At 38.6% G+C, this 17,157-nt stretch overlaps 1 protein-coding gene across 11 annotated transcripts in view; it reads right to left on the bottom strand.

The window, feature by feature from the left end:
* The window catches only part of ANK3 (ankyrin 3), a 382,424-nt gene that overhangs the window by 208,343 nt on the left and 156,924 nt on the right, over positions 1–17,157 (bottom strand). For 10 of the 11 annotated variants that reach the window (XM_061374053.1, XM_061374054.1, XM_061374056.1 and 7 more), the window contains exon 1: positions 2,039–2,476. The exons of the other annotated variant lie outside the window; for it this stretch is intronic. In XM_061374053.1, the coding sequence (XP_061230037.1) occupies positions 2,039–2,155 (117 nt within the window). In that variant the 5' untranslated portion in view covers positions 2,156–2,476. Of the gene's footprint in view, positions 1–2,038; positions 2,477–17,157 lie in introns of those variants that run through there. 11 annotated transcript variants of the gene reach the window in all.

Below are 17,157 nucleotides of genomic sequence, written 5' to 3'. Positions count from 1 at the left end.
TCTCCTAGTAAAGAGAGCCACTACATGCCCTGAATCTGCAAAGTCCTAAGGAAACCCAGACAGAAACTGCAATAAGCTACGAAATTATAGTGTGACATGAAGGGGTTGGGCATGGGGGAGCCCCCAAAAAAGCCTCTGGTGGAGCATAAAGCTCTCTATTTTATCTCATTCTTAAGATGCAGAAATAAAACACTGGAAAAAATCTACACATTTGAGATTAATAGGCTGGTATTTCTCCATGTGCCACTCCGGTTGCTAAGAGATTTCATTTCTACAGCACAGTGTCACATAAACAATAAAGCATTTTTGTCCACAAAGCAATCGTCTCACCTCACTGAATCAAGAGCCTCTCACTGCCACATCCCTTCTATACTGTTTTAATGACAAACTGTGAGAAAGCACCCTCACACAAAGACAGTATATGGATATGGCTGGGCATACTATTGTTAAACTTTAAGTACATTAAGTACAACGTGGTCTCTCTGCATCATGAGTAGAGTTAACTGAGAGACTATACATTTTAGCTCACAAGTCATAAGTAAATACGGGTTGACAGGCCAGCTCCTAAAATTCTTGACTGCTGGGGAGGAAAAATCCCACCCTGATAGCTGCATTACAGACCTGCACTTACCCGAAACAGCAAACAAGAAAAAATGTTACTAATTCAGGCAAGTTTTAAACAGCAACACCTCAAAATTGGCCCCAAAGACAGAATCTTATTTTCACACTTTCCTTTATATTGGCAGATGATTCAGAAGTCTGTATGTATACATTCACATGGAAAAAATACCTACAGTTAACATGCTGCAGTACATTCACTGCAGCCATCTAAACAGTCTCCTAACGTGCTCACTAGAACAGAAGGCAGTGGGTTTCTCAGTGCTTTTCATTATGTATAGTACTGCCGTGGCAGAGAAAAAAGAGAAAAGGGCAGAGGAATGCTGACTCTTACCCAGCCAAAAGATGCACATATGTTAGAGGAAATCTACATGTCATTTAAGAAGCACATGCACCACTTCTCTGAGCATGTGAAGATTATCCAGTGCCCCCTTAGGGGGATTTCACAAAGGCACACAGAAATACTACCTGCCCAGGTTTCCACTAAGATAATCAGCTTCTTGATGTGTTCTTGAAAAATCATAATAAAATACAGCCAAAGACAAGGAACCATGGCAGTGCCTTATTTCTATGGAGCAGAGTACAAGGTGTCATTTTTAAGGACATATACACAGGGCTGCCAAAGTGGCTGGCCTCTTTATCTGTCATTATGCCACAAACTATAACTATTTTGCTTCATACCTTAGAGAGAGAAACTGTAAGGCTGGAATCACACAGAGGCTCCCTGACCTGAACAATGAGCAATGCAGTGCCTGCTGAATTTTTCAGATCTTAGTTAGCTGGAGGATTTTCTACAGCTAAGACAAATCTACAGCAGAGAAAACCAGGCTCTGTGATCTCAGTCACATACCTCCCTAACAAAAGAAAGTTGCTAATAACAGACCGTTACAGCTTAATTCTGTAAAACAGCTCAAGTTTAGAAAAAAAAGAGAAATATCAAACCACCTTATTTCTGTGACATTATCCCAAAAATGGATGTCTCAGAAGCCAAACATGCGACACAGTCCCAACACAAAGAAAAAAAAAATCTGCCTCCACACACATCCCTTTTAAGTACATGTATGTAAGACTAAACTATTATGCTCTTAAACCTAGGAAAAAGCTCAGATTTAACCTCACATCATGGCTACAAACTATTTTCAACTCACAGACAGTTTGCATATCACAGTAACACAAGTGATTTATCTGGGAAACAAATGTACACCTTCTGCATCATCACTGCAATCAACTAATATCCAATTAAACATTCAATTGCTCTGCAAACCCTACAGCCATGGTTATAAATGCTATTTTACAACATTAACAAATTAGTCCAACAGCTACCAAGTTACCTGCAAGAACAAGCCCTGATACTTCAATTACAAGGTAAGAAAATTAAAACAAAAGAACCCCTGTCAGAATTTGGCACAGATCTAGATACCTTTTTCTTCCGATCCCGGGATCTTTTCCTGTGTTTTCTTTTTTTCTCATTTTCTTCCTCAGCAGCATTAATTTCTAATTCCTTGTTTTTCTTTAACTGTGATGCTGCGTGAGCCATAATGCATTAAAAATCCTTTACAACAATGCTCCCTTGTAAAAGGTGATTTCCTCGGGCACCTTTAGCCAGCCCTTACAGCAAATGGAAGGAAGTCTGTGACCAGAGCCAGGAACACATTCAGGATTCAGAGATCTCACAGAAGCTTGCAGTCACTACAAAAATACATAGTTGCAGATTTCTTCCTATACCTTTTTGTACCTGAACCTTTACAAAACAGTGCAGCCATCGTAATGCATTTACTGTAATGAAAAAGACAGCTGGGACAGAGAAAGCTGTATTATGGCTGTATCCCCTGCCACCAGCTGGAAGTGTCTAAGTGACTCCACTGAAGGGGGAATGCTGAAAAGGAGCGCTTTCTATTAAAAAAAATCCAGAACAATAACATATGCTGTATTGTATTCTCTTCACTAATCCTAAAGCATGTTTTTAAAACCTACTGAAAAATGCAGTGTTAATGATGCACATTTCTCAGCCGGTTTTGTATAGTAAGCTATTTAACCTATAATGAAATGGAGCAGCTCCTACTTTAGGTTAACTGCTGATGGTGACAAAAAATAAAATAAAAATTTCTTCTTACCACAGAGACCCTGACTGCATTATGTAGAAAACAATGCATGCATTGCCATATCTTAACAGTGTGCCCTTTATACTCATTTTTCAAGTCCAATACATTATGTGAGAGAGGATTACAGAAAGCCCTGTTGTCTTCTCCCCCCCCCCCCTTTGTTTTAAACATACTTATTACAACACATCATACAGAAAGAAAGATGCAATCATCCTAGTGTGAGAAACAGGCATTTAATTCATTGGAGATTTGAGATTTCCTGGCACCGTTCTTTTACGTGGTCAGAAAGGGAAATCAGCGCTATTTACATGTAGTTGGAAATATACTTTTAGGCTTTTATATCAAGGCTTGCTTCAATCATCTTACTATTTTTGCCACCTGAGTCCTCAATGACTGCAGCTTTTGAATATTCATTATGGGAGGTAAAATAGCAGCAGTATTAAGGCCTGCAGGAGGATCTTTTACTAGGATGAACACAAACCAAGTATCTAGTAAATAAGGAACCATATTTTTTCTACACAAGTATGAACAACCACCAGCTTGCCTCTAGACTGCTGTTTTTAACCTTTCCCAGTATTCCTAGTAGTATACTTTGCAGTAATGAAGATTAGCAGTCTGGTTTCTTTCAGATAGTAACCAAAAGTCTTCACAAATGAAACCAGTGTATTTTACAGGACACTAGTGTTTCTTTACAGACAGAAAAAAACCCAACCCCAAAACAAAACAGATTTTGCTGTAAAAATAAAATTCAAATTTGAAATGCAATTAGCCAAATCATATTGAATCTTTAGAGTGTAGCATAAAAAACAGGTTGTTGAAGTCCAGTAAGTGACATGCCTCCATCGCTTTAGTTTCCATGTAACATAGCTAAAAGTAAAATAACATTTTAAATCTCCAAAACAGAAATTACTTTGAACACTCTGTATGTTATCCAAAAGGCAGAACACAGTGCACTGTTTGTCCACTGTTCATGGGCTAACAAACTAGGTTTAAAAAGTTGCTTCTTCTGGAATGACTTTTAAGAAATGCACAAGGATGGAGACCACAGTTATGTGACCTTAGGGACCTTTCTTTCCGATGCAGTAAAATCACAGGTTCTTGTCTGTATCCAAAACGCCCTGTACCTACACACCATCATATAGCTCTCCCTACTCTTCCTCCACATCTGAAAGATTTCAGAAGACTCGCATAGTTCTGCCTTTGTAAAGCTGTGGACAGAATAATGTTGTACTTGGCCAATACCTAGTTTTGAACAAAGCAGCACCAAATTCCCACTTCCTTATGTGCTACAGAAGCTTGAATAAACATATTTCTGCTTTTAAAGATGCAAAGACTACACCTGAATGATGCTCAGAGCATGCTTTCAACTATAGGGGATAACTGCAAGCAGTGAAAGGCCACATTCAGGCAGGTATCTGGAATTTGGCCCAGCTCTTCAGTGAAGCACAGGGCAGCAGTGAGAAGACTACTGCACTATAGAAGCACTCCTGGAGAGGGAAACTGGGCAAAGCTGCTGACTTTAGAGGGCTGGGGAAGGTATCTCAAGGAGGGTGGTGGAGAAACTATCCCGTTTCAGCAGGAAATAGAAGACTGCCTCATGCCTATCTGAAAAAAAAAGCAAAGAAAAAGCACCCAGGGCTTCACTTTTCACTTTCTAGCTCAGAAGCTGCCTGCATGACCTTGGAAGTTATCCTGTCTGAAGCTTAGTTCTTTCTCTGCAAAATAAAGTTGACATTGGTTTCCCTGTCTGACAGAACCCAGTTATTAGGAGGGAAGCGCTTAGAAAATACAGCAGGACCAGAACTGGAAAAGGGTTAAAAAAAAAAATAAATCAATAGTTTTCTTTTGAAAGAGGATCCCCAGCACATCTCCATCTGTATTTGGAAGACCCATGAGCCCTTGCCTTAGGAAACCAACTTCTTAATTGAGCCACAAGTGCAGTGAATGCTGCTATCATTCACTGCTTGCTAGCTAAACCTTTTAGCCATATTAGCCTGTAATTTATGCCTAAATAACCTCATTAGATGGAAACACAAATAATGAATTATAAACTGGTATATGTTTAAAACACTTGAAGCATACTTTTTAAAATGTTAGCACAAAAAGCAATATTCACTTATGCATCTTAAAAGCCCTAATACCACCTTATGCATAGGCCATATTCTATGCAAGTATAAAGCAGAACAAGTTTTATTAATGAGAATAATTCTAACAAATGAGGATAAGTGAACTCGCCCAATCCCTTGAGATGTACATAACTGCAAGGATTTTATCTGTCAGCCAAGGCTACTCCATCCCAAGTAACTAACTGGACCTAACATTTAGATGTTTTTATGATGTGGACTACAAATCCCACTTGAACTGCAGAGTCCAAACTCCTTGTGAACTATATTTCATGAAGAAAAAAAAAATTCCTTTTCAAGCTAGGATTTTGAGAAAATCTGTCTTAGTAAAGCAACAGCCAAAAAAAAAAAAAAACAACCAAAAACTCCCCAAAACGTCCTTTATAGTTGGAGCAATACTAACTCAGGATAGTTTGTAGCTTGCAGTGTAGCTTGCAGGCTGAAACAGTCTCAAACAGAAGAGGTTACAAAAAGGGTGTGATTAAAAGACTCAGATGCCTGTGGCAAGGAGACTGTGTACATACAACCTCTGCTTTTGGGGAAATGATGAACTGGCATCATTCACTGGAAGGTGATAGGGCACTGCCAGATGAAAACCTGAAGGGGGCCTATAGGGATGCTGGGGATGGACTCTTCATTAGGGACTGTAGTGATAGGACAAGGGGTAATGGGTTAAAACGTAAACAGGGGAGGTTTAGATTGGATATAAGGAGGAAATTCTTTCCTGTTAGGGTGGTGAGGCACTGGAATGGGTTGCCCATGGAGGTTGTGAATGCTCCATCCCTGGCAGTGTTCAAGGCCAGGTTGGACGAGGCCTTGGGTGATATGGTTTAGTGTGAGGTGTCCCTGCTCATGGAAGGGGGGTTGGAACTTGATGATCTTAAGGTACTTTCCAACCCCAACTATTCTATGATTCTATGAAAGCTGGATGAAGTGTGAAGGTTTTCATGCCAGAGGTGTCATAACTCACTTCACAGAATCATAGAATCAAGGCAATCAGGTACTGGAAAACTTCATTAAGGGCTACTTTTCAGACTTCAGGAAAATAATTAAGCTATTTGATTTCACCCTTAATTACAAAGCTAATGAAATGCCAATGAGTGTTTCAGCACAATCCATTGGGTCCTGATAAAGAAGTATAAACTGTATCTTACTTGAACAATGGGAAATTTACACGTTCTATTAGTGCAAAGATAATGTCTACTTAGCTTCATCTACTCATGAAGTTCTAGTAATGGCTGGGAAGAGATCTTATAAACTTGAAAGCGAAGTGTGTCATTTGGTTTAGTATAAACTCCTAGTCCCACTTAAACCTAAATTCTTGACAGACAGCAAAATGGCATTAGCACAAACATTGAGACAGATCTTGAAAAACCACAAGTTACAGGGGGTAAAAAAGTGATCTAATTATTGGAGTTAATTTATCAGTTAGTCAGCAGTTTATGGAGCACAGACAGTACCACCACTTTTACTTTTTTCTTTTTTTTTTTTAAATAATTATACAGCACAAGAAAAAAAAAAAAAAGGTTGAGACAATCATGAAAATATGGGTTTTCTAAGAATATGCCAAAAAAAGGGATCTATGGAAACCTAAGCTCTTTTAGGGAAGATGGGACACCATAGAAATGTTCAATACTTACACCGGATCACTATGGATCAGAAAAGGCCTATAATCACACACCATGCTAATAGGTCACTATGACAACTCTTACTGGTAAACAAAGTATCTTTACATTTTCCCAAAGGTAAAAAGAAGCATTATAGGTAGAACAGAAATAGCAGAGAACAAAGGAAAGAAAAACACATGAAGAAAAATAGAGCTAATTCTTGTTAGGTTACACTTAATTTCTGATTTATCTGATGTAGAACAAATGATTAAAGGGGATGGGAGTCTATCTTTCTGCCAATATAGCCCTGGTGTGGATTATTTTGCTGATAAAAGTGGTGGAAGTGAAAAGAGAAGAAAGAAGAACATGACATACTAGAGATAAGGGCAATATCAATTTACCAATTTATGAAAATAACACTTTGAGACTTTGGTTAAACAACCAACCAACAAAAAAAAGCTATGTGAAAGTCAGTGCACCCACAAAAGAACCCTTCAAAGGAATCTCTTAAGAGCTGTCTGCTCGCGTGTTGGACTAGCGGGCCTTGTGTCTCAAATAACAAACGAAAACCAAAATTGAGTGAACAACATTAAAAGCTTACTTAGCATCTAGTTTTACTTTTGTCTCATTTTCACACATCTGATGTCAGGGCAGGATGGTCCCATCTCCAAACATGCAGAAAATACGGTCCCTAAGCAGCAAATGAATGGAAAATAAGAAATGTAGGGCTTGTTTTGCCTGTTTTGTTGCACTGAGGTAGCATCCTCTCTTTCCCCTCCCCCCTTCCCCCAGTTCCCCCCACCTGCTCTTCTAGCTTTGGCAATAATAATCCCAGACAAACTCTGAGGAAAGCTGAGAGTCAGAAAGAGATGCAGGCACTACACAGACAGAAGGGAAATACCTACACTGCATTTTATAGACCACTTCTACAGTGCTTATCCAGTCTTTGAACTTCCTACGTAAACTTTGGAATTTTGTTGAGTTATGCTTCATTTCTGATTTGACTTATTTAGGGCACAACAGCTTAAAACAAAGCTTTGGAAAGGACACAAATTCCCAGCCAGATATTTGAAGCTGAGCGCATTTGTACTGTCCCATGAAGACGGTTACTACTTTTTAAATTATCTTGCTGCCCTCACTGGGAATTTAAACAAAAATGGTAGCATTTGTAATTGTGGAAACAAACAGAAAAACCAAACCAAACCAAAAACCAAACCACAACCTGAGTGAAACAACCCACCCCCAAAAAAACTCACTCACACTCCCCCTCAAACATCCACACAGAAAACAGTCATGGAATTTGGTTTTCACTACGTGCTCTCCAGACGAATCACCTGCCTTCTGAGTTCCAAGCAGCAGTCACATTCAAGCTTTCAGAATTAACTGCAAGATTACTATCCCTCTATGTAGGGATGACAAATTTTGTCTTAACTGATGAAGTTAAACCTTCTGCAGTACAGCATACTTCCAAAACAAGTATGGCTGATGTGTCTGTGAATTCATCACTAACTTCCAGTTTGAGGCATAACATTTAAAGAAAGCCACTGATTTCAGTTTTCCTTTAAGACCTAAGTTGTAAATAGGGACAGTTCAAAAGCTGACTCAAGGCTCACTTAACCCGTGGCCCCAGAGGCAGAAAAAAGTGGGACAATAAATCTTCAGCTTCCCCAGGCCACAGAGGCATGGTAACTCTGCCTGCAAACTGGGAGAGGGAAGCAATGTGTTTATGCACCAGCAGATGAGAAAGTGTGACTATAGAAGACTGCACAGGACCAGGGACCTGGAGATTATTATCTCAGACTTTCAAAACAGGATAATTTTGTCTGAGGCCTATACAGAAAGAAAGGGAGCTAAGAGTGACAAGTTAACTGTTCTGCAAAGATGGTGTAAAGAGTTTCATCTATGACTCATAACAAACTAAGAAAAGGATACTGGTGTATATTATTTATAGAGGGACACTAATTGGAAGATAGATTTTGAGTGGGTTTGCGGATGGAATTGCTGAGGAGTCTGATGCAAGGAACATGGTAAGAGTAAGATACACAATCCCTAAATTGTTGCTGAGCAAACACTCAAAAAACATTCTTTTTATTCTTCCTCCACCAAGAATAACATTGCTAAAAAACTATGCCTAATGGGAATGACTGATATTATACAAGCACGTACTTTTAGAAAAAGCTTTTCTATATTTTTCTCTGCAATTCAAATAACAGACTACAACCAGGGCTGAAATTCACATATATAGTATTGGTGTCTCAGGGATGCTGACAAAGACCACTCTATGAGATGGTACTAAATTGGTTTCAATTATGTTAATGGGTGGAAGTTATAGTCAGGACTGACATTGGGTCATAATTAGTGACATATTCCCAAAACTGGTTTGGAACTACTTAGTAATGTTCTGAAACCATAAATTCAGTAGGTGAACATTCCTCAGGTTCGTAGTTTCATACTCTCTATGTATCCCACCACGCTCTCCTAGTTTTACTACTGCACACCCCAGTATATCGGGGGCACTAGGAAGTAGCATGGTGCTACACGGCACCAAACTGAGAGTTTTGATTGGGAATTGCTAGATGCCTCTACAGATTACACCAACACAACCAGGAAAGTCTATCCCAGCATATAGGATTAAGTGCAAAAGTAGGCTTTGTATCAGTTTTGCACTTCCGCACACATAATTTGAACACTGCCTGTGATATGATGGGATCTGTCCCTGCCTGGTGAGCTCCATTCATCAGGATTTTATGGTTCAGCTACAAACTTCACCCTGAGTGGACAATTAATTGCTGCTGCATCTGTTAACTTCTGCTTCAACACATGAAAGCAGTAGCCAATTTGCTAATACATCCAGTGAACAACGAGCCTGCGGAGGGGTTTCCTTCAACATAATGAAAGCAGACATCAAGGGAGTCCAGTGTGGCTTTCAGAAGTGTCTCTGTCAGGTCATCCAGTCCCCAAAGAAACATAAGAGATTATTCCCTGCTCATCTCAGATGGAAAACTCCCTGTCTCAGAGTGGTTTAAAAATAACCCAAACCAGCAGCAGGAAATGTCTTTGTGGTATTTCAAGTTACTCGGCATCAAGTCCCTGCTTGCTGTCCCTTTTTTGGAGCACTAGCAATCTCACAATAGTAAAAACTTTACATAGCCATACCACTGCAGAACTGCAATACCTGCAAAGGTGCCAATAAGCGAATGTGCTTAAAGAAATGAAGCTGCTGAACAAAGAGTGTGGTGGGACTAACAGTCACAAATAGATGTAACACCTTTGCCCATAATTAATATATCTAATTTTCCAATACCCTTTAATTAGAGTCCATTGGTTTTTGTTAAAAAGGCTTCAGTCAAAAATATATACTTTAGGCTAAAACAGTTTGACTAAGTAAGCCTCTACATAAATCATTGCACAATGTATATCCAGGGCTAGTAAGCCTCTCTGCCTTAGGAAGATACTATGACCATGAGAATATTATTTTACTTGCCCTACCATGACAGCCACAAAAGGAAAAATATGTGCAACTTTGGACAAAGGCAGCACTTGACTGCCTTATGAAATGGGTTATTTCCCTCACCCGCCTTCAACAGCAGGGAGCTGCCCTAAGTGACCTGGTGCCCATATATTTTCCTGTTGCCAAGCTCTGCACATCAAGCGCAGCTTACTTGTTGTTTTGTTTTGAAATAAAAAGTTGCTGAATAACAAAGGACCCATCTGCAAAGGTCATAGAAAAGGCTTTCTTTGAAGTTTCCAGCATTCCCCAGTTGCCCTGAGACTTTCAACTGTATAATTTTTTGCTGAATTTCTGTGGTACAAAAATACAGAAAGTACAAGGAAGAAAAATGGTTCCTTGGCTTGTTTTGTGTGACAGCTAATTTTTAATTTCTCTGAACTATTTTCATACACAAAAATCCACTACTAACTTGCAATATTCCTGAGACAAGGAAAACAGGTATGTGTGCTGAGGCAAAGAGAGCTGCAGTTTTGGTTCCTTCCCTGTTCAGTGCCACATTCAGATGCTGGACCTGGGCTCGCTTGACAAGCACAGAGGACATATTTACTAACTGTCTTAAATTGCAGACTTCCCATTTTAGCAAGTCGAAGTGCAGAATTTTCAGTGAAGGCCTCAGTTCCTACCAATATACACACAATTTATTAAGGAGATGTTTAAAATTAAAAAAAAAATAAAAAAAAAAATTCCCCAATCTACTCCAGCATAAGAAACTCATTTAATTAGACTCCTTAATTATTCATTATTCCTTTTCCTATGTTCAAATGACCATCTTTGTCTCATTCCCAGAGGATGCTCTTCATAATTAAGTCAGGGAATCATTAAAATCTCAACATACTGCCTGAGTAAGATTTCAGCAATGTGTTCTGCACAATCCATGCAGCAATGAATTGACTTTTATAGAAAAAAAAATGTAAAAAGCAGGATCATTAGCAATCAATGACAAGAGGCAGAAGGTTATCAAATGCATAGCTTTCAGATGATGCTTCTCTCACTTTCCGTCAGTAAATTTATGTACAAGTCTACACTTAAAACAATGGCATGTGAAAATATTCAGTTTTCTGAAAATAACAACCAATATCATAAATCACTCATTTTATATATTATTTAGTTGGGGAAGGAAGTCCAGCTATCACAATTTCAGGGTTAAAATTCTGCTGGAACAAATCCTTGGCGCAAGAAAGATCACTACCAGAGGCTGGTCAAAAGCAAAAAAAATTCACTGCCACAACAAAGATTCAGAAATGTTCTTAATGCATAAATTTCCCATAAAGCTATTAATGTCCACAGGAGGCCAAGTTCTTTCTTGGCCTGGCAAGAGTCAAAAAAAACACTCACCTGCATAATAATTATAATTATCACAGAATAGGTACATCGATGTGATTCCTCAAAACCCAAGTAATATTAGTGCCCAATTCAGAAGAACACAGTAAGAGGCAATTCCTGCCCTAATCTGTTAGTAAGCTAAATACACAGTGTACATGGTGTGAGGAGGAAAGTATCACTCCTGCTTCAGAAAGGGGCAACTGAATTGGAGATAATGATGTTGGAGGGGGCTTGTTTTGTTTGTATTGTATGGCAAACGTAACATAAGTTAACAGAAGACAAATATCATACTGGGGATGTAAAACCAGAAGTAGCAGCCTTGAAGACACAGGAAAGAAGTCACTCCCTCTCCTACATGATTTTGCCTGGGTCTTAGCTGGAACACTGTGTCCTATTTCAGACACTAAATTTCTAGGAAAAATTTGTCAGCTGGAGATGTGAAGAATTTATTGCTTTAACTCTGAAATCCCTCTTCTTTGCAAAACAATGCTGAATGCTTTTCTGAATCTGTGGTTAGTAATAAATAGCTTTGGACATGCATATTCATACACACTTAGTAAAGACAAATACCAGTCAGCGCTGCAATCTTGCTCATTTGCCTGCCTCCCCCAGCTCCCACTTTTTTGCCCCAAAACCAGGCAAACCCATATGACTGGGTGCAAACCTACAAAGAAATAAGGGTGCTTTTTACTTTTTCTCCCCCCCATCTTTCAGTTCTTGTGTTTTGTTTTATTTTACAATAGATTGCGGAGGTGCTCTGACGGAGAAAGGTTACATGGAAGTTCTATTTGGAAAATTATACCTTGTTTCTTTTCTAAAGGTAGTATAAATTCTACTTGAAATATCTGATGAACCTAAAATTGAAATACTCAATATTACACAGAGGACAAGATAGGAAAATACAAGAATTGTGATCCTAGAATAGACATGGAAGAGCTTAAAGTGCACAAAAATAGGTACATAACAACGAGGTGAACTCCATGCAGTTCATGCTGGGACACTTGAATTACACTAGCTTAAGACAAAGCTCCTGCCAGTATAGCTTTTTGGGTTGTTTTGGGGTTTGGAGGGGTCTTTTTGAGACTTGGGAAATAGGTACGATATCAAGATTGTCGAAGGGCAAACTTGGTTCTAAACTTGAAAGAACAGGGAGGGGAAAGAAAGCTTGAAAGAAGAGGAGGTAACAAAATTGTACACTGGTCCAGTTAACATCCAGTCCAAGAAAACTTCTGTAGCAAGAAATTTGTCATTACCTGGAAGGTAATGGGATGAACTGCAGTCACTGGCTTTGTCAAGAGGAAACTGTATAAAATTAATTTAATTTTGTTTAATGAAAGGGTGACATGTATTTATACAGAAGAAAAGCAATACTTGTACTAGACGTTCTTATGTGTAAGGTAAGTGACATATGTTGATGAAAAGATTGTTAGATTAATCCAAGATCTGATAACTGAACTCCAGAATGAGATATTAACATTCATGGTCAAAACGGATATTCTGCAAGCATCTGTCCTGACTTTGCTTATCTCCAGTGTTTTCATTAATGACTTGGGGAATAGAAGAGGTTGTTACCAATGCAGACAACAGGAAACTACAAGAAGTATATGCATGTTAAAGACAGATCAAAATGATAGGTGCGACCAGAGTAATGGTTTAGGGGTGAGAAGGGGGAAACAACAAAAGGAAAATGGAATTTCAGTGAGAATGATAAGAAGAGAAAAAAAACACACACTTGCAATAGGTTAGGCAACAAGTAAAGACTGCTCTTCAGCAATCTGGAGGGTACAAAACATTGCAAGTTCAATATGGGACAAAAGACAAACAGCACAATAGAGTGTAGAAGTACAGCCTGCACAATAAAACAATCTTCCATTCAGCATTTGCAAAGCTGCAGGTATACTATGACCGACTTCTGCTATTCTGTTTCCAGAAAGATATGAATGTTTGGAAAACAAGAACAGTTAGAAGTCTGTAAAACACATCCTCATTTAGCCTAAAGAAAAGATGACTAATAGAACATGGCAACAGTCCTCAAGTCCATCAAAGCCTGCCAAAATGCAGAAAGTCTGTTCTCCGGTATTACTATGGATAGTAATAGGAGCAAAAAGTATAATTTGCAGCAACACAGATTTGGGTAAGATACTATGAACATTTTTAGCAATAAGAATAATGAAGTTCTGCAACAGAATGTAAGAAACTTGACAACTTAATCATTAGCCTTTAGGAAAGGTGAACAGGATCCATACTACTACAGAAGCTCATAAAAGTCAACAGGACAATAGCAAAAGCAATAATACACGTGTGCATAGCTTCTCTGATGAGGGCAAGTGCTGAACCCTATCAAAATGGTTCATGCAATAAGTCCAGAGTTGGGGAATCAATAATATGACCTGTACTTACAAAATAAAGAAAAAGAAAAAAGGAGGAAAAACCCCCCAAACAGACAAAAACAAACACACACACACACACACACACAAAAAACCAACCAAAAAAACCCACAAAAAAAAACCCACAAAACAAAACCAAACCACAAAACCATCCCTGAGTCTGTGTCCTGTGGGTCAGATAGCTTGCTAAATATCACTCTGAATCAAGACATCCCTGTAGCCTAGATAAGCATGGCATCTACCTAATGCAACTTAATACATAAGTGAGCATTGGAAGATTAACATGTAAGTAGTTGCCTAAAACATTAAAATAACAAATAAATTATCAAATGTATAAAAGTTTATATTTATAAAAAAAATCTCCCTGCCTACCTGCCAGACTAGAAACCTGAAGGAACTACATATTGCATATTTATGAGGCTAGTTATCTAGCTATTGACAGGCAAAATCTCTGCAACATAAAATTCTAACTATGACCAGAATGGAAACTTTAAAGTTTTCCCTTCTAAAATACATATTTGGAGCCATTTAGCATTATTTAGGTTGGTGACATTCATCTTATGACTACCATACCAAGAGGACCACAGACATCCCAGCTTCCAAAAGTCTGTTTTTAATTCAACCTTACTGTGACAGCACAAAACTATTTTATTGATTTCAGTGTTGTATGCTTTAATAAGTTTGGACAGTTAGAAATGTATTTTCAGTTCCTAATATAAAAATCTATGACCATTAGCAAGCCTGATATTATCAGAAGCATTTGCTGCAGAGCTCCAAATGAAGATCCAAATCAAAAGAGAACAATAATGTATCTGAATTATTCTGGTGAGTTTGAAAGTCTTAAGAATGTATTTTCAGTGTATGTAAAATAGAATAAAAAATAAAATCTACAGTTAGTTCATAGGTTTAAAAATGAAGAAGAATTAAACACAAACTATGTAGAAATACACAATATACCAAAAAGTTTGCTCTAAATTACAGGCACATAACAGAATTCTACTTTCAAGAAAATGATGGGAGCCCATCACTTGTCTATTTAAAACTGAGCTAGAAAAATAAAGAAAGGAATTGTAAAGAGCAATTCTGCATTGCCAGGATAATGGCTAAGAAGATCTCATAGGCTTTTTCCATCTCTTGTCATCACATTTTGATTACTTTGGTGTGAAGTCATCTATGGGGTCCATTTGTCAGAGAAGGGAAAGAACATCTTTGGTCACAGGCTTGCCAAGAAGCCTTTAAACTAAAGTTGCCTGGGTAGGAGAACCTCAATCCATCCCACTCCTACCAGTTTGATGCCAGTGCCAAAAAGAGATGCCCAGAGCATGCAGAAGGATCACAGGTCAGCAGGAGAGCACCTGAAGATCAGCACAAAGGAATTCCAGCCACTCCAGCCCTTAAATCAGCTTCATCAGGAGCCCAACTTAAACGTCAATATGCAAACACACATTGCATGGGTAATAAACAAGAGGAGTTAGAGATGTGTGCATGCCTGCAGGGCTATGACCTCATTGGCATCATGTAGATGTGGCTAGAGTGTTGGAATGGAAGGACAGATGCTCTTCAGGAAGGACAGACAGGACAGATGAGGAAGGGGTGTTGCCTTCTATGTCAGTGACCAGCTGGAGTATACGGAGCTCCACCCAAGGATGGATGAGGAGCCAACCAAGAATTTACAGGTCAGGATTAATGGGAGGGCAGGGACAGATGACACTGTAATTGGGACAAGTTGTTCTGTTTTACCATACACAAAATTGCAATTTTTTACAGATTTTTCATAGAGTCTATAATATTTTTGGTATTAAATTGCAAAAGCACTACAGAAAACTCCAGCTGTTTAGAGATATCAGAATAGTTAATAATGTGTTTCTTCTAAATATATATTACATAACTTATAAAAGGAGGAAAAATGTTAAAGTTTGTAGCCTTGGATCTGCTTTCTAGAGTTAAAACATATATTGTGAAGGGTATTTGCTGGCTGCATGAAAACAGCCTAACCAGCGTGCAAGTTACAGAGGCCACAATTCAGTACAAATGCAGTTTGAGTAGCTGTGAAGTTTGGCAGATGATGCAGATACAGTGATAATGAAAAACAAGTTTTGGACTGCATTACAAGAACTGTGTGTTTGTGAACAGTAAATGAACAATTTAAATATTATTTGGTGAAAAAAAAAATCAGCACTCATCAGAATCAGCTTGTTCACATAGGCTTCAGTGCGTAGGCTGAATAATTGTCCCATCATGGTAATAGCATTCATGATAACCATGATCTCACCACTGCACTCAAAGATCCAAAATACTGCTGGTACTCTTACAACCACAACAAGGCACACTAAGTTTTTTGAATTTGAAGAATATCCTACTCTTGGTGGTTAAAGCAGGCAGGATGTAATCTCGTTATATTTCATGTTTTTGCTTTTAAAACACAGAACCTGCAAATTGTTTTTACTAGACAGAAAAGAACAGACTGGAATTGCTATTGTTACGAAATCACCTCCCATTACCCCAATAATTCAAAACGAATAGCAGTGTTCACAGTAGTAATAAAAACTAGCCATGTGCACCTCAAAGAAAATAAACATTGAGATACAATTTTATTTTCTGTAGCTCATTTTTTCTACCTACTTTCAGCTTCAGCAGGTTACTGTGTACTCTGCACTGCGACCAGGGGATAAAACATGCCTTTTGTCATCACCAGTTCCCCCTCCATCCTGTCTTTCTGGAGGCCTGGAGACATCTATTTGTAAGTATAGTTATATTGTTTTTTCTAGTTTAACAAAGCAGTGAAAAAATCAACACCAGCCATATGCCTGCTTAAGCATGCAAACCCAGACAAAAAGAAAACAACCGTTCACCAGTATTCCATCAACAATATCCAAGGCAAAATCCTAGGTATGAAAATCAGATGGCAGTTTTCCGTTCCTGATGGATAGAGGCAGGAAGAGCACCCATGCTGCAGTGTATTTCTACTATGTACTGACAGATGATCTGCCTTTGTCTCTTCTAAAAAAGGGTGCAAACTACTGTCTCCATGATAAACGTTAGAAACAGCATATCGACATAACTGAAGCATCTCTTTTTTGCCTTAGTAAGGTATTTATGAACTTAGTGGCATAGTAACTGAGTTCACCCTTAATGATAGGCCAAGGGAGAGAGAAGCACTTGAACTTCCAACAACTTAAAAGAACTGGACAAGATTTTTCATGAGTATAAACTGGTGACAGAGAAGGCTGTGAACTACTGCCATCTGCATTTCTATCCTACAGCCTCCTTCCCACCTGCTTTAAGCACTGGATACTCAGGGTCACCATCCAAAACTTTACAAAACTGTATCTATTCTGTTTAGTTTTTATGGCACATGAAGTCTCAGAAGGCAGAGTCTTGTTGCAGAAGGGAACATCTGCCACAGTGCCAGCATGTGCCAGTTCCTGGAAGGCTGCTGGAGCCAACTCTGGGTCAGCCCAACCTCCACAACAAAGGCTGGCTATT

Source organism: Neopsephotus bourkii, unplaced genomic scaffold (genome assembly GCF_033783945.1).
Source record: "Neopsephotus bourkii isolate Nb327-2 ecotype Australia unplaced genomic scaffold, CSIRO-AGI_Nbou_v1 NB_1634, whole genome shotgun sequence".
In the NCBI taxonomy this organism is placed as follows: domain Eukaryota; kingdom Metazoa; phylum Chordata; class Aves; order Psittaciformes; family Psittacidae; genus Neopsephotus; species Neopsephotus bourkii.
The sequence above is the reverse complement of the archived record's forward strand: the minus strand, read 5'-3'. Positions and strand labels throughout refer to the sequence as shown.